Below are 19,996 nucleotides of genomic sequence, written 5' to 3'. Positions count from 1 at the left end.
CTTGAGGGCCCGCCTCCTCACCTGGTGATTCACCATCTGAAAGCAGGAAGGCACAAGAGTAGCTTTAGAGTGAGGACAGGGCGGCAGCGAGGGAGGCATGAGTGGTGCCATTCACCGCATTGGTCGGACAGTGGCAAAGGATGTTGATCTGATGCGCAAGTGGAACGAGAGAGGTCCAAAAGGTCATGCCCTTACCATTGGTGCCCAGAACAGGGTCGGCATCTCCAGTGGTGACGGGGCCAATCAGCCGGCCTCCCATAATGCGCTCCACACGCTGGTCGAGGTCGGAGAGCTCTTTGATGTCAGGACGGCCTCCCCCGGTCTCAGTTTGGTTGCGCCGGTTGTGCGCAACCTTGGCCTGCAAGAGAAAGGACGGCCTCTAAGTACAGTGTGTAGCCCTGATCTTGTCTGCACTGCCTCCCATGGTCGAATAGCTTGGACAGTGAGTAAAGTGCTGAATGTGCAAGTGATTTTCATGCCAGTCCCATAGCTGCTGGATGAGGGCTGGCCATTAGGGCTTTCAGGTCCTTTTGCCCATAATGTGAGGTGCACATGCAAGGATGAGGAGGACACTGGAAAGGGTACTCACCCTGACAACCCGAGTGAGGTCGTTGAACTTCTTCCGGCATTGCACAGCAGTCCTGGCAACCACGCTGTTGGAAGACACCCTCCAGGCTTTCCGGTAGGCGCTGGGCAGCGGCCTCTTGCCACCTTCTGGGTACAAAACATGGCACCTGCGCTCCACTCCGCCAACCAGCACCCTCAGGTCACCGTCGCTGAAGCGCTGTGCTCTCTCCCCGGCCTTCTCCATAGTCCTGGGTGTTGTACAGGTGAAGCTGAAGTGGTCAGGCCTAGGTTGAGGGCTGCAGTGTGCAGGGCGTGGCAGGCAAACAAATCGACCCTCCCCCAGAGTGTCTGCCGTCAATCAAGAACTCGCCGCACCGGCGCTGCGCCCAGCCTCGGGGGTATCGCTCAGCACCGCCGGCTTAGCGCCTAAAGATAGTCGTGCATCGCCTGTTTTAGCGCAGAAGCAACCTCTTGAGGCGATGCGACTGAATATCAACGAAGGGGGCGCGACTTTGCGCCAGGCGCAAACTTTAGCGGCCGCCCGACTTTACCGCCCTAAAAGTGGCTATACTGAATTTCTAGGCCATGGTCTTATTGGAGGGGCAGGCTCGAGGGGCTGAATGGCCTACTCCTGCTCCTATTTCTTATGCTCTGATGTTCCCCCATCGCCTCAGATTCAATATTCCGGTGTGGCCCTGCCCCACCAATGGGACTTCACACACAACAGGTGGTCCAGTGGAACATTACAGATGCATTGCTCACAATTTTCTATTTTAAATGGATGAAAATTGGCAGGCAGTACACCTGCATCTAAAGCTGTCATTGCTGTGAAGCCCCGTCAGTGGCTCAGAGTCAAGGAAAATTCTCCCCATTATCTTCAAATTAAACTTTGATCTAAACTGTATCTGCACTGATGTTAAACCAGCTCCCTCACACGGTCACTCAGTAACCCCCCCCCCTCAGCACCCTGTGTCACTCACTGTATCTGTACTGATGTTAAACCAACTCCCTCACACTGTCACTCAGTAACCCCTCCCCCAGCACCCTGTGTCACTGACTGTATCTGTACTGATGTTAATCCAGCTCCCTCACAAGATCGGGCTCAGTAACTCCTCCCGGCTGCCTGGCCCAGTAAGATCACAAGCATTTAAACAAAAAATAGCAATCGTTTTCCTCAGTAAACTCAAAGAGAGCAAAGGCTGATGATAAAGTCACTCACTCACACCCGGCCCTTCCCCTACCTGTGTCTGCAGAGCCCGGTAACCAGAGAGAGAGCAAAGGTTGGTGATAAAGTCACTCACTCACACCCGGCCCTTCCCCTACCTGTGTCTGCAGAGCCCGGTAACCAGAGAGAGAGCAAAGGTTGGTGATAAAGTCACTCACTCACACCCGGCCCTTCCCCTACCTGCCTCTGCAGAGCCCGGTAACCAGAGAGAGAGCAAAGGTTGATGATAAAGTCACTCACTCACACCCGGCCCTTCCCCTACCTGTGTCTGCAGAGCCCGGTAACCAGAGAGAGAGCAAAGGTTGATGATAAAGTCACTCACTCACACCCGGCCCTTCCCCTACCTGTGTCTGCAGAGCCCGGTAACCAGAGAGAGAGCAAAGGTTGATGATAAAGTCACTCACACACACCCGGCCCTTCCCCTACCTGTGTCTGCAGAGCCCGGTAACCAGAGATGGCGAATGGCGAGCCTCTCACTGCAATGGCTATGGTAAATAAAGCTTTATTGAAATCGAGCAATACATTCCCGGTAAGGTTTGGAATGAGTCTCCTCAATGCACTCCGGAATGAAGTGATACACAGCAGGGGCGACGCTGCTGTGGGAAGATGCACATGCATCGTTTTTATAAAGGTCCCCGGTCCCACAGTCCCGGCACCGCGCGGTCCGGACCAGCAGGAGGTTAGCACTCGTCCTCTTGGAGCAGGGCGAACTTGTTCTTGCTGAGGAAGGCTCCCTTGTGCCCTTTGCTCGCCGGCGCCGGCTGCTCCTCTCTCGCGTCCCCATCCCCGTCTTCCTCCTCCTCCTCCTCTTCATCAGCGTCCTGGTCTTTCTCCTCGTCCTCCTGGTCGGAGCTGGAGATCTCGTCCTCGTCGTCGGAGCTCTGCTTGCTCTGCTGCCTGTGCACCTCCTGAAGAGCCGCGATCTCCAGCGTCTCGACATGTTGCTGCCAGTCCGCTAAGAACAGAGAGAGAGAGAGAACTGAAGTTAATTCATCCTCTTCGCTTTCTCTCCCAACAACAATCATTTATCGTGAATTGTGCGCTCTCTCCTCTGGGAGGGTCACTGATCCTCCTGTCAGTGGCAGCTGTTTCTCCCAACTACTCCATCAAACCCCTTTATAATTAGCACCTTTCAAAAAGGAATTGGATAAATACTTGAAAAGGAAAGATTTTGCAGGACTGTGGCGAAAGAGCAGGGGAGTGGGGCTAATTGGATTGTTCTTTCAAAGAGACAGCACTGGCACGATGGGCCGAACACCCTCCTGTGCTGGAAGATACTACGACTGAGAAAAAGGCACAGCAGGTCCAATGGCCAACACTTGCATCTATATTTTAACCGCTCGAATCAGGTCCAACCACTGCAGAGCAGCTCATCAGCAAAGCAAGCCGAATGTTAAACAATGCAGCCAAAACGGTAAAGCGGTCAGAGGGTGAATCCTCGCACTGTGCAGCGCCCCGGTTACACCGCCTCTTGAGGACTGGGAAGTTCGCCGTTGGCCCCGAACAAAGCTGCCCGCAGAGATCTCGCGATCTGGGTGGCGAGAAGTTTGCCTTTTTCTACCTGCCAGTGATTGCAGCGCTCTCTAGTGGGGATTCATGTCCCAGGCTTAACTTTGGCTCGACTCCCCACAGCCGCTCCCACTGACACTTGGTGCACAAGTCGAGCGAGCCCTCACCTTTCTGCACGGTGTAGCCTGGGGGTCGCATGCACAGACACAGGCGCCCGTCCACAGTCAGTCCAAGGATGCTGTTGGCCGCCAGGTACACCTCATTCCGGGCAGCTTTAGCCGTCTTGTAGCCCCTCTTCTCTGCCCAGGCTGCAAGGAGACAAATGATGGACGCTATGTCAGAAAGACATCAATTCTCACCCCAGGTCCAGCCTGGAGCTCGTTATCAATACAAGACGCAAGGGCAAAAAAAAGCTTTTCACCTCATTGATTATTTTAAAAATAACTAGTAAACAGCCTCTTCTCTTTCCCCCAACCCACAATCCCCCACTGCTAATCTCGCCGTCCAGTTACCTTCGCAGATGTCCCAGGCCGTGAACTTGGGCTCGGCCTGCTCCCCAGACCTGTCCTCCACGTTAGGGTGCTTGAGCTTCAGCAGCTTCTGCACGGGAATCCTCGTGGCCAGGTAACCGACGGAGGTATAAGGCTCCTGGATCTGTGCTATGGGGTAAATCCCAGCCAGAATCTAGAGGGAGAGGGAGGCAAAACTGCAATCTTCAGAAACCAGCCAAGTGACTCAATGAGGTGGAGGGTGAATGGTCGGCCCATTCAGTGGTCAGCCGGGGCTCAGTGGGTAGCACTCTTGCCTCGGAGACCAAAGGTCGTGGGTTCAAGTTCCACTCCAGAGACTTGAGCACAAAATCTAGGCTGACACTTCAATGCAGTACTGAGGGAGCGCTGCACTGTCGGAGGTGCCGTCTTTTGGATGAGACGTTAAAATGAGTTCCCGTCTCCCACCTCAGGTGGTTGTAAATGATCCCACGGCACTATTTTGTAGAAGAGCAGGGGAGTTATCCCCGGTGTCCCGGCCAATGTTTATTCCTCAATCACATCACTAAAACAGATTCTGGTCATTACCTCATTGCTGTTTGTGGGAGCTTGCTGTGTGTAAATTGGCTGCCGCGTTTCCTACATTACAACAGTGACTGCTCATCAAATGTACTTCATTGGCTGTGAAGCGCTTTGGGACACCTTGAGGTTGTGACAGGCGCTATAGAAATGCAAGTCTTTCTTCACTTTTACCCCAGTGGTTCAGTAAGTTGGTGCAGAGCCTGAAGTGGTACACACACCACACACACCAAGATGATCCCAGCTTCAATCCCCAGAGTGTGCTGAGTTAGATAACCCCAGGCAGAGTGCCGCTAGGGGAGCTACATTTAGCCTCAGTGCCCCGGGGTGGGGAGACCAAAAGAAGGAGCCCGGCTTGGCTGCTCCCGACCGCCATCTAGTGACCCCCATTGGAAAAACACACGCGTGTGGAGGTCAAGGGAGGACGGCAACGGGCTCAGCTGTGTTTCCCCAAACAGTGTTTATTCCTGAAACTACTTCCCAGAGTTTGTGTCCAAATCCCTCGGTGGCCTTGTCCCTCCCTCTCTCTAACCTCCTCCAGCCCTACAACCCTCCGAGATCTCTGTGCTCCTCCAATTCTGGCCTCTTGCGCATTCCCCACTCCCTTTGCCCCACCATTGGTGGCTGTGCTTTCAGCTGCCTGGGCCCTAAGCTCTGGAATTCCCTCCCTAAACCTCTCCCTCACTCTCTCCTCCTTTAAGACGCTCCTTTAAACATTCCTCTGTGACCAGTCACCTGTCCTAATGTCTCCTGATGTGACTCTGTCAGATTCTCTGATAGCTCTCCTAAGTTTGCTCTATGCGGGTTGTTGTTGCAGTGTTTTCACCTTCACAAAACACACAGCGCCATTAACTGACCTGTTGCTGACGGTCCACGAGTGACGGGAAGATCAGACCCGGGCAGTCGCAGAGCTGGACGGTGGGAGTCAGGAAGTAGGTCTGGAAGTACTTGGTGTGACCCGGGGTCCGGGACACGCTCACCACCTTCTTCCCCACCAGGCCGTTGATGAGAGATGACTTGCCCACATTCGGGAACCCTGAGCGAGACAAGGAAAGAGACATTTTACCCCCTGACTTTGAGCCCTGTACAAATTCACCACACTTGGAAAGTCATTTGTTGTCAGCGAAGTGCTTTGGGACGACCTGAGGAGGTGAAAGAAGCCAAGCTCTTTCCTTCTTATGGGGCAGCTGGAACTCAAGGATTGAGAGAAAAAACTGTTCTTCAAATTCCAGTTTGGGACATTTTCCGCATCTTTGATTTCAGATCCTGAAATGCTCGTGCATCCGCTCACTGAACTCCCACTGACCTCTGGAAAACCTGAAGAGTGATTGGGGGAGGAGAGGGGAAAGAGAAAATGGAGGGTCAGGGGAAAGAGGAGCAGGAGAGGAAAGAGAAGGAGTGGGGAAGAGAGGAAAGAGAAGAGGGGAAGAGAGGAAAGAGGAGGAGGGGGGTTAGAGGAAAGAGGGGAGAAAAAATAAGAGAGGAGGGAAAAGAGCGAGAGAGGAAAGAGGAGGATGGAGAGCAAAGAGGAGGATGGAGAGGATGAAGACATGCCACAAAGCAGGAACAGTTTGACATTTTCAAGCTTTTGACAAGTTGAGCGATAGAGTTTCTGCTGTATTGCCATCTGGTGGTAGTCAAGTGTACTGCACGAATGGCCCTGTTTTCTTGGCAAGGAAAATGCGGGTCTTTAAAGGGAAGGGAGGAAGCTGCTCCTTTCCAGCGATTACCACCCACTGCATCGAGCATGTTAAAGCCAAATGCGCCGGTCGTGCCAACTCACCCACACAACCCACGGTGAGGAGGCCATCCTTGTAAAGTTCATCCACCGGTGCGCACATTTCCATGGCAGAATCCGTCTGATGCTCCACCAGGACAGCATCATCTTCGTCCTCCTCGTCGGTCAGGTCCTCGTGGTGAGTGTTTGCCGCGTCCCGCTCCATCTTCTCCTTCCAACTGGTCAAGCCCACTAGCAAGAGACAGAAAAGCAGTTACACGATTCGAGAAGAAAGGAATGGACGAGGGCTGGAATACAAAGGGTGGAAGTTCTGCTGCAGAGATAGAAAGTTCTGGTCAGACCCCACCTGGAGTAACTGCGTTCAGTTCTGGGCCCCGCGCCTCAGGAAGGATCAGTTCACATTGGAGGGGGTGCAACATAGAATGATACCGGAACTCAAAGGGTTAAATTAGGAGGACAGGTTGCTTAGACTAGGCTTGTATTCCCCTGAGTATAGAAGATTAAGGGGTGATCTAAGGGAGGTGTTTAAGATGATTAAAGGATTCGATAGTGTAGATAGAGGGAAACTATTTCCTCTGGTGGGAGATTCCAGACCAAGGGGGCAGAACCTTCAAATCAGAGCTCGGCCATTTAGGGATGATGTCAGGAAGCACTTCTTCACACAAAGGGTAGTGAAAATCGGGAACTCTCTCCCAAAAAGCTCGTGAGGCTGGGGGTCAATTGCAAATTTCTAAACTGAGATTGATAGATTTTTGTTCAGCAAGGTTATTAAGGGATACGAACCAAGGCGGGTAAATGGAGTTAAGATACAGATGAGCCATAATTTAACTGAATGGGGGAACAGGCTTGACCCGTTGAATGGCCCCCTCCTGTTCCTAAGTTCCTATCCTCTATTTTGATAGAGGTTTTGATAGAGTAAACAGGGAGAAACTGTTTCCAGTGACAGGAGGGTCAGTAACCAGAGGACACAGTTTTAAAGTAATGGGCAAAAAATCCAGAGGCGAGATGAGGAGATTTTTTTTTCATACGTAGCGATTTGTTTAAATCTGGAATGCACTGCCTGAAAGGGTGGGTGAAGCAGATTCAACTTTCATAAATACTGAAAGGGAAAAAAATGCAGGGCTATGGGGGAAAGAGTAGCCGGGGTGTGGGACTAATTGGATAATTGTTTCAAAGAGCGGGCCCAGACACAATGGACCGAATGGCCTCCTCCTGTGCTCTGTGATTCTATGAGAAGAGCGAGGGTTTCTGCTGGTGGTGCTGATGCGGTGCCGGTTCTTGCCAGCAGGTGTCAGACGAGAGTCACACAGAGAACAGCTGAATCCGGGAGAGGCAAAACGCCGCAGCAGCAGCTGGGAAACGACCGGCAGATTTTTATGGAGCAGCTCTCACGTTGGATTCGGGCTAAAGAGGGAGGGAGAGCCGGGAGCAGGAGTCGCAATGGACCGGGAGGGAGAAAGAAGAAGACGCGGTCAAAGACATAGACTTTAAAATGAGTTTTTTTTAAGGAATTTTTTTTGAATCATTCTCAGGCTGTGCCGGAATTGGAAAGGCCTCATTACTGTTCTTCCCTCGTTGACCCGGCCACACAGAGGGAGCAAGTGGTTATGGAAGAGAGTTCCAAAGACCAGGGGCGTAGTGACTGCTTCAGATGGTTGAGTCACACAGACTCGTTCCTTCATCGTCACTGTGTCAAAATCCTGGAATTCACTCTCTAACAGCACTGTGGGAGTACCTTCACCACACGGACTGCAGCGGTTCAAGGAGACAGCTCACCCTCACCTTCTCAAGGGCAAACAGGGATGGGCAATAAATGCTGGCCTTGCCAGCGACACCCACATCCCGGGAATAAATAATAAAAAAACACGCTCCCACTGTGGAGCAGCATTCTCCGAGTCTCGGCTCACAGTGTATTGGATAAGGTACGGGAGGACACCAGGCGCCTGTGCTCAGTACCCCAGCAAGGAGTCAGCGGCTTCAGCGTGATTTGAACTGCGGAGTTAGTGGGAAACAGACGGAGTTTATAAGATGACAGCACATCATGGTGTACAATTCTGGGCACCACACTTTAGGAAGGATGTCAAGGCCCTGGAGAGGATACAGAGGAGGCTTACCAGGATGATACCAGGGATGAAGGACTTCAGTTATGTGGAGAGACTGGAGAAGCTGGGATCGCTCTCCTTAGAGCAGAGATGGTTCTGGAGGCATTCGAAATTAAACGGGATTTTGATAGAACAAGTCGGGAGAAACTATTTCCTCCGGTAAGTGGGTCGGTAACTGGAGGTCACAGATTTAAAATAATTGGCAAAAGAACTAGCGGGGAAATGAGGAGACATTTCTTCACACAGAGGGTTGTTCAGGTCTGGATCGCACTACCTGAAAGTGTGGTGGAATCAGATTCCACAGTAACTTTCAAAGGCAATTGGACATGTACCTGAAGAGGACTCATTTCCAGGGTTGTGGGGAAAAAGCTGTGTTGTGGGACTAAACTGGACAGAACTTTCAAAGAGCCGGCACAGGCACGGCGGGCCGAATGGCCTCCTTCTGTGCTGTAAGATTGGATGAGGATTATGAAATGACTTGTATCGGTCCAGAGTGTTCCCGTCCCTTGTGCCGGAGCTCGTTTCCTGGGCCTGCCCCGATTCCCAGCCTTACCTTTTCCTCGCCTGATGGTCTCGCAGGATTTCAGGAGTGGTTTGGGCCCCACGGCCGTTGTCCTGACTCGCCTCCGTCGCCTCCGCTTCTGAAACACTAAAAGCCCACAACAGACAGGTGAAGGAAACTCACAGTCCCACCGGTCGAGCTGGAATAACTGAATAGCCCCACGTTTACACCAGCTCAATGTTTTTGAAGTTATTAAAACTGGATGTCAGTCACTGTGTCTGTCACGAAGGTGGGGTGGGGGGGAATTAACCCTCTCACTCAGACACGGCGCAGGCCCTCCCGCTACTTACCGGCGCTCGGCTCCGTCTCGCCCGGTTTCTCCCGCGGGTACGACGTGAAGCAGAGCAGGTGGAGCTGAGGGAACTTCTGCTGGATTGCCCCAGAAATTCGGGTCGGAGGCTTCCCGCGGGTGAAAGTCTCCGACCTGCATTTACCTAGTGCACTGGCCGTTGTGCTGTGGGCCCGCCTGGGATTCCGATCCTGGGCTAATGGGACAAGTTAAAGGATCAGCACAGTTAATGCCGAGAACAAATTAAACTGTAGCTCAAGCTGATGAACCTTGCACAGGTGAAAATCCTGGGCGGAGATTTACAGGAAGCGACAGTGGGAAGGGCTGTACTGCGATTCTAACACTTCTCCAAGCACATTCCGGGCAAGTCATCGACAGTAAAAAGTGGGCTTGGAACCGGAATGGAACTACGGGCACACGTGTCAGTCAAAATGCAATGGACAATACATGACAAATCCATTCGATTTTATATTTGATAACCAGTTGATTGGATCTGTATTCTAGACAGAGTGACTCTTTCGTCTAGGGATATGAATCTCGCTTTGGGGATTGTCGATTGAAATTTGCGAACGGTCCCGCGTGAGCCCCTTTTTAATGCCGACTTCTAATAGTGGACTTGCACTCAAAACTTGTTCTAATCCGCCTAACAAATAATGAGTCAGGACTCAAATCATTCTCCAACAATCTCCAGCGGCTTTGTAGGAAGGTCAATGCAAACTGTCATGTAAATATCATGGCTTTAAAGACAATCAATTCATTTTTTTTAGCAAACAATCACCTCTGATGGTTGTAAGTATATTTGTGTGTGACGATATTAGATACAAATGTATTTGTGAGTTGCTATTGTGTTAGATGTAAATGCTTTTGCACCTCTGTTCGTTACAAATGTATTTAGATGTATCTGTATTATTTATTAATGTATTAGGTTGGGGAATCTGTGTCAGTTATAAATGTATTTCTGAGCGCTGCAAATGTCCAGTCCGGCCCCATTCTACCTTCTCATTGCCCCCAAGTGGGACTCGGCAGACCATCTGTTACATTCGGATTCAACTTTTGCTTTTGAAATACTTTGAAAATATGAGGTTTAGAAAGTAATAACTGTATCCATCAGCCTCTCTGATAACTCCTGAGCGGCACTTACCCTGTCTGATAGGCCTTGAGCGTCCCTTACCCGCTCTAGAACTTCTTGAGCAACCCTTACCCTGTCTGGTACTGCAGGAGCGTCGCTTATCCTATCTGATCCATCCGGAGCGTCCCTTACCCTGTCTGGTACTGCCGGAGCATCCCTTACCCTGTCTGGTACATCGGGAGCGTGCCTTACACTGTCCGGGACACCCGGAGCGTCCCTTACACTGTCCGGTACATCGGCAGCGTGCCTTACACTGTCCGGTACATCGGGAGCGTGCCTTACACTGTCCGGGACACCCGGAGCGTCCCTTACCCTGTCTGGTACATCGGCAGCGTGCCTTACACTGTCCGGTACATCGGGAGCGTGCCTTACACTGTCTGGTACATCGGGAGCGTGCCTTACACTGTCTGGTACATCGGGAGCGTGCCTTACACTGTCCGGTATATCCGGAGCGTGCCTTACACTGTCTGGTACATCGGGAGCGTGCCTTACACTGTCCGGTATATCCGGAGCGTGCCTTACACTGTCCGGTACATCGGGAGCGTGCCTTACACTGTCTGGTACATCGGGAGCGTGCCTTACCCTGTCTGGTACATCGGGAGCGTGCCTTACCCTGTCTGGTACATCGGGAGCGTGCCTTACACTGTCTGGTACATCGGGAGCGTGCCTTACACTGTCTGGTACATCGGGAGCGTGCCTTACACTGTCTGGTACAACAGGAGCGTGCCTTACACTGTCTGGTACATCGGGAGCGTGCCTTACACTGTCTGGTACATCGGGAGCGTGCCTTACACTGTCTGGTACATCCGGAGCGTGCCTTACACTGTCTGGTACAACAGGAGCGTGCCTTACACTGTCTGGTACATCGGGAGCGTGCCTTACACTGTCTGGTACATCGGGAGCGTGCCTTACACTGTCTGGTACAACAGGAGCGTGCCTTACACTGTCTGGTACATCGGGAGCGTGCCTTACCCTGTCTGGTACAACAGGAGCGTGCCTTACACTGTCTGGTACATCGGGAGCGTGCCTTACACTGTCTGGTACAACAGGAGCGTGCCTTACACTGTCTGGTACATCGGGAGCGTGCCTTACACTGTCTGGTACAACAGGAGCGTGCCTTACACTGTCTGGTACAACAGGAGCGTGCCTTACACTGTCTGGTACATCGGGAGCGTGCCTTACACTGTCTGGTACAACAGGAGCGTGCCTTACACTGTCCGGTACATCGGGAGCGTGCCTTACACTGTCTGGTACAACAGGAGCGTCCCTTACACTGTCTGGTACATCGGGAGCGTGCCTTACCCTGTCTGGTACAACAGGAGCGTCCCTTACACTGTCTGGTACATCGGGAGCGTGCCTTACCCTGTCTGGTACAACAGGAGCGTGCCTTACACTGTCTGGTACATCGGGAGCGTGCCTTACACTGTCTGGTACATCGGGAGCGTCCCTTACACTGTCTGGTACATCGGGAGCGTGCCTTACACTGTCTGGTACATCGGGAGCGTCCCTTACACTGTCTGGTACACCGAGAGCGTGCCTTACCCTGTCTGGTACAACAGGAGCGTGCCTTACACTGTCCGGGACATCGGGAGCGTGCCTTACACTGTCTGGTACATCGGGAGCGTGCCTTACACTGTCTGGTACATCGGGAGCGTGCCTTACACTGTCTGGTACATCGGGAGCGTGCCTTACACTGTCTGGTACATCGGGAGCGTGCCTTACACTGTCTGGTACACCGGGAGCGTGCCTTACCCTGTCTGGTACATCGGGAGCGTGCCTTACCCTGTCTGGTACAACAGGAGCGTGCCTTACACTGTCTGGTACATCGGGAGCGTGCCTTACCCTGTCTGGTACAACAGGAGCGTGCCTTACACTGTCTGGTACATCGGGAGCGTCCCTTACACTGTCTGGTACAACAGGAGCGTGCCTTACACTGTCTGGTACAACAGGAGCGTGCCTTACACTGTCTGGTACAACAGGAGCGTGCCTTACACTGTCTGGTACACCGGGAGCGTGCCTTACACTGTCCGGGACATCGGGAGCGTGCCTTACACTGTCTGGTACATCGGGAGCGTGCCTTACACTGTCTGGTACATCGGGAGCGTGCCTTACACTGTCTGGTACATCGGGAGCGTGCCTTACACTGTCTGGTACATCGGGAGCGTGCCTTACACTGTCTGGTACAACAGGAGCGTGCCTTACACTGTCTGGTACAACAGGAGCGTGCCTTACACTGTCTGGTACATCGGGAGCGTGCCTTACCCTGTCTGGTACAACAGGAGCGTGCCTTACACTGTCTGGTACATCGGGAGCGTCCCTTACACTGTCTGGTACAACAGGAGCGTGCCTTACACTGTCTGGTACAACAGGAGCGTGCCTTACACTGTCTGGTACAACAGGAGCGTGCCTTACACTGTCTGGTACACCGGGAGCGTGCCTTACCCTGTCTGGTACATCGGGAGCGTGCCTTACACTGTCTGGTACATCGGGAGCGTGCCTTACACTGTCTGGTACATCGGGAGCGTGCCTTACACTGTCTGGTACATCGGGAGCGTGCCTTACACTGTCTGGTACATCGGGAGCGTGCCTTACACTGTCTGGTACATCGGGAGCGTCCCTTACACTGTCCGGTACATCGGGAGCGTCCCTTACACTGTCTGGTACACCGGGAGCGTGCCTTACCCTGTCTGGTACATCGGGAGCGTCCCTTACTCTCCTTGATAACTCCTTTTTGATAACCAGTTTGCCAAAATTGCATATTTCACCCTGCACCCGCGGCTATGTAGCGCTTCCCGTCGCTCACGCTCCTCAATTGTTCAGGGAAAAGCGCCAACTACCAGGTAAATAAAACCCAGTTCTTCCGTTAGCCTCCCCAGTTCACTTGATTTCCGATGGAATTTTCTTGTACAGTCGGCCTGCTTTGGTTACAAAGGCCGGTCCTGCTTTCGCAGAGCTTGACTGTCGAGCGGTCCCGCGTGTCTAAATGTATCAACTGGTTTCAAAGCACCAACTGAGATTCGGGCGATTGGGACACGTGCCCCAGGAACAGCAGTTGTGGCGGAGCACACTCGGCGGTGTAAGTAGGTGAAAGTGAATATTAGATGAAGTAATACCGCAGGAAAGTGACAATGAAAGTGAAGGAGTAAAGTAAAGGAGGGCTATTGACTGTGGAAGGAAGAAAAATCTATGTCGTGACTCAGATTCGAACCGAGGTTGTTGCGGCCATAACGCAGAATATTAACCACTATACGATCACGGCGCCACACAGCAGCGCTGCTCTGATCACAACAAAGTAACACACGACACTGCTTAGAAAAGATTGGATTTTTGCTGAAGGCCAAAATCAGCACCGCCAGAAATTTGGACAGCGGTGGAATTCGACCCAGGTCCCGCAGCGACTGGAGCCTTAATCCAGAATGGGAACTACTGCAGCCGCAGTTACATTTAAAGGGATTGTAGCCTTTTCACACGAGAAGAAACTCATCCCTGGAGAGTCATAAAGAAAGAAAGGCCCCGCTGGGACTCGAACCCAGGATCGCCTGTTTATTAGACAGACGCTTTCACCAGCTAAGCCACGGGGCCGAAGCCCGACATATTTTCTCGCTTCCACTCACTGATGTCTATCAGCTACCGGTCACTGTCTTCTGGAGTCTCAGGCCGTCCTGTATTTCTCCAGCTCTCTTGTCTGTTGTGCCATGTGTCCCATTGCTGTCTGTACCTCCCGCTTTGTTTATCTCAGTGTCAATCTGTGAGGTGATTCTGAATGATTACCCAGTGTTTGTGTCTTACATGAAATAAATGAGGGGATCAGACAATTCTTCCTCTGACACTGGGGAACTAATGAGCCAACATTTATAACAAGGTATTGTTTATTGTGATGCAGCAAATACAATATTCCACCTTGAATGATTCAGGTTCATTTCTGTGCAAAAAGAAACTGTGACCCCAACGTGGTTCCAATTCGCTGCCTTTTAATTTGACGTCACAATTGCCACCATTGCACCTCAGGGTGATTCATAACTAATACACAGAGAAGTAAAGCAGTGAAAGGGTATTTGTAGAAAGGGTTGTGAGACTGTGGAATGCACTGGCCCAGAGCAGCAGATTTAAAACAAGGTTTATAAACCGGCAGCGTGTGGAGGAAGGAGAGAGTCAAGAGAGCCACAGGTAAGATCACCTTGGAAACCACTGGCCCCGACCTCCCACTTTATTGAAACACATTTAATGTCATATTCACACATTGATGCATTTGAACAATATATGAGATTTAACACTGCCTCTGATCTAAACTAGCTGCTTTATGGATGTGAAATTATCATTGCCGAGATTAAACAATCAGCGCAGATTCAGCGGCTCTTTGGTTTTAGGGGTGTGATTCTCGTTTTGGGAATTCACATCAATTAAAATGCAAGAGGTATCGGGTCCAAATCCCGGACACACCCCAACATTTTAATAGAACCGCTTTCCTCGGCCTGGAGACATTCCACAAGTCTTCAAATAATAACTGCCAGAAAATCAGCCTGTGTTCAGGACATCGCAAGAAAACGGCCATTTTATTCTTTAAAGCAGGAATTCAGTCCCAGAAGTGCCGACTCCTCCAACTGCCGGCGCGCAGTGCTTGCGTATCCCAGGGGCGAAGTTAGTTCCCTGCGTCCCCTGGGATCAGGTGGGCCATGGAGAGCCAATGGTAGCAGGGAATGTTTCATTCATAAGTTTGACAGGAACAGCTGTCAAACCTAAAATTACTATAAGCCGTAAAACATCACTAAAACTTCAAATAAATTTTAAAAATCATATTTTTAAAATAACTATAAATTACATGAAATAACTATTTCACACAATAATTAAAATTTTTGAAAAAATTAATTACATTTTCGAACGGGGCTAAAAATAAAATTACCTTTCTTTAAAGTATTTAAAAATAATAAACCTGTGGAAAAAATGTTTTAATTTTAATTAATTCACCACTTACCTTGTTAAAGGCAGGCCTTGCGCCTGCTTTTTAAAAGTGTATCTCCTGGAGACTTACCCTCCTGGAGAAACCTGCAAAAAACAAACGTACGTTTGATGCACACGCGCTGCCTCTCCGGCACACGCGCTCGACCTCTGAACCCCTTCCTTTAAGGGAACGGAAGTGCCGGTTTCCCACGCATGCGCATTGCATGCACGAAACCGGCACTTCCATTGGGCCAGCGGGTGAGTACCCCATGCGTACTCACCCGTGGAGACCCGAATTTCTGGGACACTGTTTCCAGGGCACCACTAGGGAGGGCGGAGTGAGGTCGATCTTATTCAGCACCAGGATAATGCTCCTCTTCATCTCCCGCCTTACCTAGTCGTAAAGTTCTGGGGAAATTGAACCACCTGCGGAGAGAGGAAGGAACTGGCTCATGAAAGAAATCAGTCAGTGTAGGTGTACCAGGTAGAACAGACATAGTAAGCTCTTAATATGTCTGTGTATTATAAAACATAATTGTGTGTATGCATATATGTATGTGTGTATATAGCTACATATACTCATCAATATATCTATATACACATACACACATTAAAAACTGATTCTGCGGTAGCTGCAAAGGACAAGGTTGGGCCTGGAATGTAGGAGACATTGCCTCATTGACCGTCCATGACAAGAGAGAAGAAAAATAGTAGGTATATAGTGAATCAGTCAAGAACACGGAAGGGAGGAAACAACAGCAACTTGCATTTATATAGTGCCTTGAACATAGTAAAACATCCCAAGGCACTTCACAGAAGCGTTATCAAACAAAATTTGACACCGAGTCACATCAGGAGACGTTAGAGATAAGAGAGGAAGGCCATAACTGGAAGGCACGATTTCTCATTAGTGAGTACAATGAACAAGAAGCAGATGTTATGGCGCAGTCTCGTTGAACATAAGAAATAGGAGCTGGAGTAAACCATGTGGCCCTTCGAGCCTGCTCCGCCATTCAACAAGATCATGGCTGATCGATTACCTCAACTCCACCTTCCCGCACTATCCCCATATCCCTTAGGTCCCAAACATTTATCCACCTCTGTCTTGAATATACTCAACGACTGAGCATCCACAGCTCTCTTGGGTAGTGAACTCCAAAGATTCACCACCCTCTGAGTGAAAAAAATTCTCCTCATCTCAGTCCTAAATGGCCGACCCCTTATTCTCAGACTGTGACCCCGTGTTCTAGATTCCCCAGCGAGGGGAAACATTTTCTCAGCATTAACCCTGTCAAGCCCCTTAAGAATTTTATATGTTTCAATGAGATCACCTCTCATTCTTCTAAACTCGAGGGAATATAGGCCTAGTCTATTCAATCTCTCCTCATAGGGCAATCCCCTCATCCCAGGAACCAGTCTAGTGAATCTTCGTTGTACTCCCTCTAAGGGAAATATGTCTTTCCTTAGGTAAGTAGACCAGAACTGTACACAGTACTCCAGGTGTGGCCTCACCAATGCCCTGTATAATTGTAGTAAGACTTCTTTACTCTTATACTCTAATCCCTTTGTAACAAAAGCTAACATACTATTTGCTTTCCTAATTACTTGCTGTACCTGCATGTTAACTTTCTGTGATTCATGTACAAGGACACCCAAGGTCCATCTGAATGCAAACATTTCCCAGTCTCTCACCAGTCAAAAAATGTTCAGCTTTTTTGTTTTACCTTCCAAAGTGGATAACTTCACACTTCCCCACATTGTATTCCATTTGCCATGTTCTTGCCCCCTCAGTCAACCTGTCTATATCTCTCTGCAGCCTCTTTGTGTCCTCCTCACAGCTTACTTTCCCACCTAACTTTGTATCATCAGCAAACTTGGATACGTTACACTCAGTCCCTTCATCTAAGTCATTAATATAGATTGTAAATTGCTGAGGACCAGCAATGATACTTCCAGTACCCTGCTACTTACAGCCTGCCAACCCGAAAAAGTCCTGTTTTTCAGGTTGAAGGGACATTAACCAGAGGCAAAGAGGACACGATGGCATAATGGCAATGAGGCCCATTGTGCTGAACAGGGCAGCAACATGCACACAATGGTGGTGGCAGGAATGAAGTGACAGACACTTCATGTGACAGTAACATCACACAGGATACATCAGATCAACTAATGCGATGTCACCAAGACAAGCAGCCATTCAGTAAACAGTAAGATTACACATTGCAATAGCAATTACCCCATCCTTGGTGCAAAGATTCACAACACTTGATCAGTCCAAACCTTCTTTCATAGAAACATAGAAACATAGAAGATAGGAGCAGGAGTAGGCCATTCAGCCCTTCAAGCCTGCTCCGCCATTCAATGAGATCATGGCTGATCATCCAAATTCAGTACCCTGTCCCTGCCTTCTCCCCATATCCCTTGATCCCTTTAGCCTTAAGAAATATATCCAACTCTTTCTTGAATATATTTAATGAACTGGCCTCCACCGCCCTCTGTGGCAGAGAATTCCACAGGTTCACCACTCTCTGGGTGAAGAAATTCCTCCTCATTTCAGTCCTAAATGGCTTACCCCTTATCCTTAGACTATGACCCCTGGTTCTGGACTCCCCGGCCATCAGAAACATCCTTCCTGCATCTAGTCTGTCCAGGCCTGACAGAATTTAATAGGTTTCGATGAGATCCCCTCTCAATCTTCTAAACTCCAGTGAGTATAAGCCCAATCGACACAATCTCTCCTCATACGTCTCCTCAGACTGAAGGCCTTACCCCGAGGTCCGTTCGCTGTACATATCAGGTGCCTGAAGTCCGTGATCAGCAATACAATGTCGGACATCTCCAAAACTCTCCATAGTTGTCGCCAGGTCTACAGGACAGAGACAGGGGAAAAATGAATATAAAAACTGCCATAATGATGCAAGGAATAGATGACTGTCAGGGACAGAGTGCATGTTCTGCATGGAGACATGTCAAAACATTTCAAGACATGTTCCAACTACAATGGTAGATAGAGAAAAACAAATGCACGAGTACACAGCAACCACCCGACCTATTCCACCAGGTAGCACCCGACCCATTCCACCAGGCAGCACCCGACCCATTCCACCAGGCAGCACCCGACCCATTCCACCAGGCAGCAGCCAACCAACCCTCCCACCAGATACTAGCTCTCCTGTGCATCTTTTCCAGCTCAGCTTCGTCCTTCCTATAGCAAGTATTCCAGAATTCCACAATATACCCTAGGTATGGCAGGGTAACCTCTTTTGATCTACACTCTGATTCCTCCCAATCCCTCTCCTCACTCTTCTCGTGACAATTTCAAATTATTGATCCCTCATCACTGACTCCCCAACAAGTGGAAACAGTCTTTCTCTCTTCACTCTATCAAGACCCTGCATAATTTCATAAACCACCCCAAATCACCCCTGCTCCAGTAGAAATAGCCCCAGTATCTTTTGTCTTGCAGTGGAGACTTTTAACCGAAGCCCCATCTACCCTCTCAGGAGGACATAATCCCATGGCACGATTCCGAAGAAGAGCAGGGGGATGTTTTCCCCGGTGTCCTGACCCATGTTAATCCCTCAACCAACATCAATAATAAACAGATTATCTGGTCATTATCCTAACGCTGTTTGTGGGAGCTTGCTGTGCGCAGATTGGCTGCCGTGTTTCCTACATTACAACAGTGACTATGCATCAAAAAGTACTCCATTGGCTGTAAAGCGCTTTGTGATATCCTGAGATCATGAAAGGTGCTGTATAAATGCAAGTTCTTTCTTATCTCAAGTGTTCCACCTATCTATAGCGTCCTACTCCTGGCATCATCTCTGCGACTGTTATCTGCGATGGCCACTCTCCTCACCTTCAAGTTGTGCTCGAAGTAACTGTGTTTCACAGGATCAAATGTGCTGTAAATCTTGTCCAGGTATTCGCGGAACGCCTTCTCCTCCTGCTCCAGAAGCTGCTCCTTCGTCATTGCGTAGTTCCAAGGAGAACGTTTTGGAAAATCCAACACTGGGCACAAGAGAGAGAAAAACAATCATCTAAAAGCACAACTTACAAAAAGCAAAATCTGTCTTACAGAAGCTGTACTTCGCCTGGTGGTGAAGGTCTAACACCCAGCACCACAGAAAGGACACAGGTTTGGTTCCCCCAGTGAGTTACATCCAGCAGGAATCTCCCTGTAAGGTAAACCAAGCACTGGGGTACATTTCTAGAGGGATAGAATTGAAAAGCCTCTTGTTAAACTTCGATCGAACCTTGGTTAGATCACACTTGGAGTTCTGTGAACAGTTCTGGTCTCCATAATAATAAAAAGGATGTAGAGGCAGTGGAGAAGGTGCAAAAAAGATTCACAAGGATGATACCAGAACTGAGAGGATGTACATATCAGGAAAGCCTGAACAGGCTGGGACTTTCCTAGAGATGGCTGAGGGGCGACCTGATAGAGGTCATGAAGATTATGAAAGGTTATGATAGAGTAGAAGACTAGAGGTCATAAATATTCAGACAATCACTAATAAATCCACTTGGTAATTCAAGAGCAACTTCTTTACCCAAAGAGTGGTAAGAATGTGGAACTCTCTACCACAAGGTGTAGTCGGGGCAAATACCACAGATACATTTAAGGGGAAGGTACATATGCTCATGAGGGAGAAACAAATATGTTGATAGGGTTAGATGAAGAGGGGTGGGAGGAGGCTCGTGTGGACCATAAACGCAGCATAGACCAGTTGGGCCGAATGGCCTGTTTCTGTGCTGTACATTCTATGTAATTCTAAGTAAAGAAAGTACTTGCATTTTATATGGCACTTTTCACGACCTCAGGATGTCTCAAAGTGCCTCACAGCCAATGCAGTACTTTTGAAGT

General features: G+C 49.8%; 1 protein-coding gene and 1 non-coding gene across 2 annotated transcripts; both read right to left on the bottom strand.

The window, feature by feature from the left end:
• Nucleotides 1-2,341: 2,341 nt before the first annotated feature.
• On the bottom strand, nt 2,342-19,102 carry LOC147095892 (guanine nucleotide-binding protein-like 1). The gene is made up of 10 exons (XM_085973737.1): nt 18,940-19,102; nt 17,896-17,992; nt 15,521-15,552; nt 9,061-9,255; nt 8,762-8,857; nt 6,152-6,337; nt 5,226-5,404; nt 3,814-3,985; nt 3,469-3,609; nt 2,342-2,747 (listed from the first exon to the last, which is right to left on the bottom strand). The coding sequence occupies exons 1-10, from the start codon at nt 19,100-19,102 to the stop codon at nt 2,473-2,475; spliced, it is 1,536 nt and encodes a 511-aa protein (XP_085829863.1). The 3' UTR covers nt 2,342-2,472.
• On the bottom strand, nt 13,697-13,770 carry trnai-aau (transfer RNA isoleucine (anticodon AAU)). Its single transcript has one exon. It is a non-coding gene; the product is annotated as a tRNA-Ile (tRNA).
• Nucleotides 19,103-19,996: the final 894 nt, after the last annotated feature.

Source organism: Somniosus microcephalus, unplaced genomic scaffold, assembly GCF_052327205.1.
Source record: "Somniosus microcephalus isolate GS21.2 unplaced genomic scaffold, FLI_Smic_1.0 unresolved_chr1, whole genome shotgun sequence".
NCBI classification, from domain to species: Eukaryota; Metazoa; Chordata; class Chondrichthyes; order Squaliformes; family Somniosidae; genus Somniosus; species Somniosus microcephalus.
The sequence above is the reverse complement of the archived record's forward strand: the minus strand, read 5'-3'. Positions and strand labels throughout refer to the sequence as shown.

Excerpts from the sequence above, each read along its gene's own strand:
- LOC147095892 (XM_085973737.1), bottom strand. The coding sequence starts at position 19,102 with ATGACGAAGGAGCAGCTTCTGGAGCAGGAGGAGAAGGCGTTCCGCGAA. Across the intron at positions 17,993-18,939 it reads TCGCAGAGATGATGCCAGGA|ACCTGGCGACAACTATGGAG; the intron begins GTAGGACGCTAT and ends TCTGTCCTGTAG. Across the intron at positions 9,256-15,520 it reads CCCCAGAACTTTACGACTAG|CCCAGGATCGGAATCCCAGG; the intron begins GTAAGGCGGGAG and ends TTGTCCCATTAG.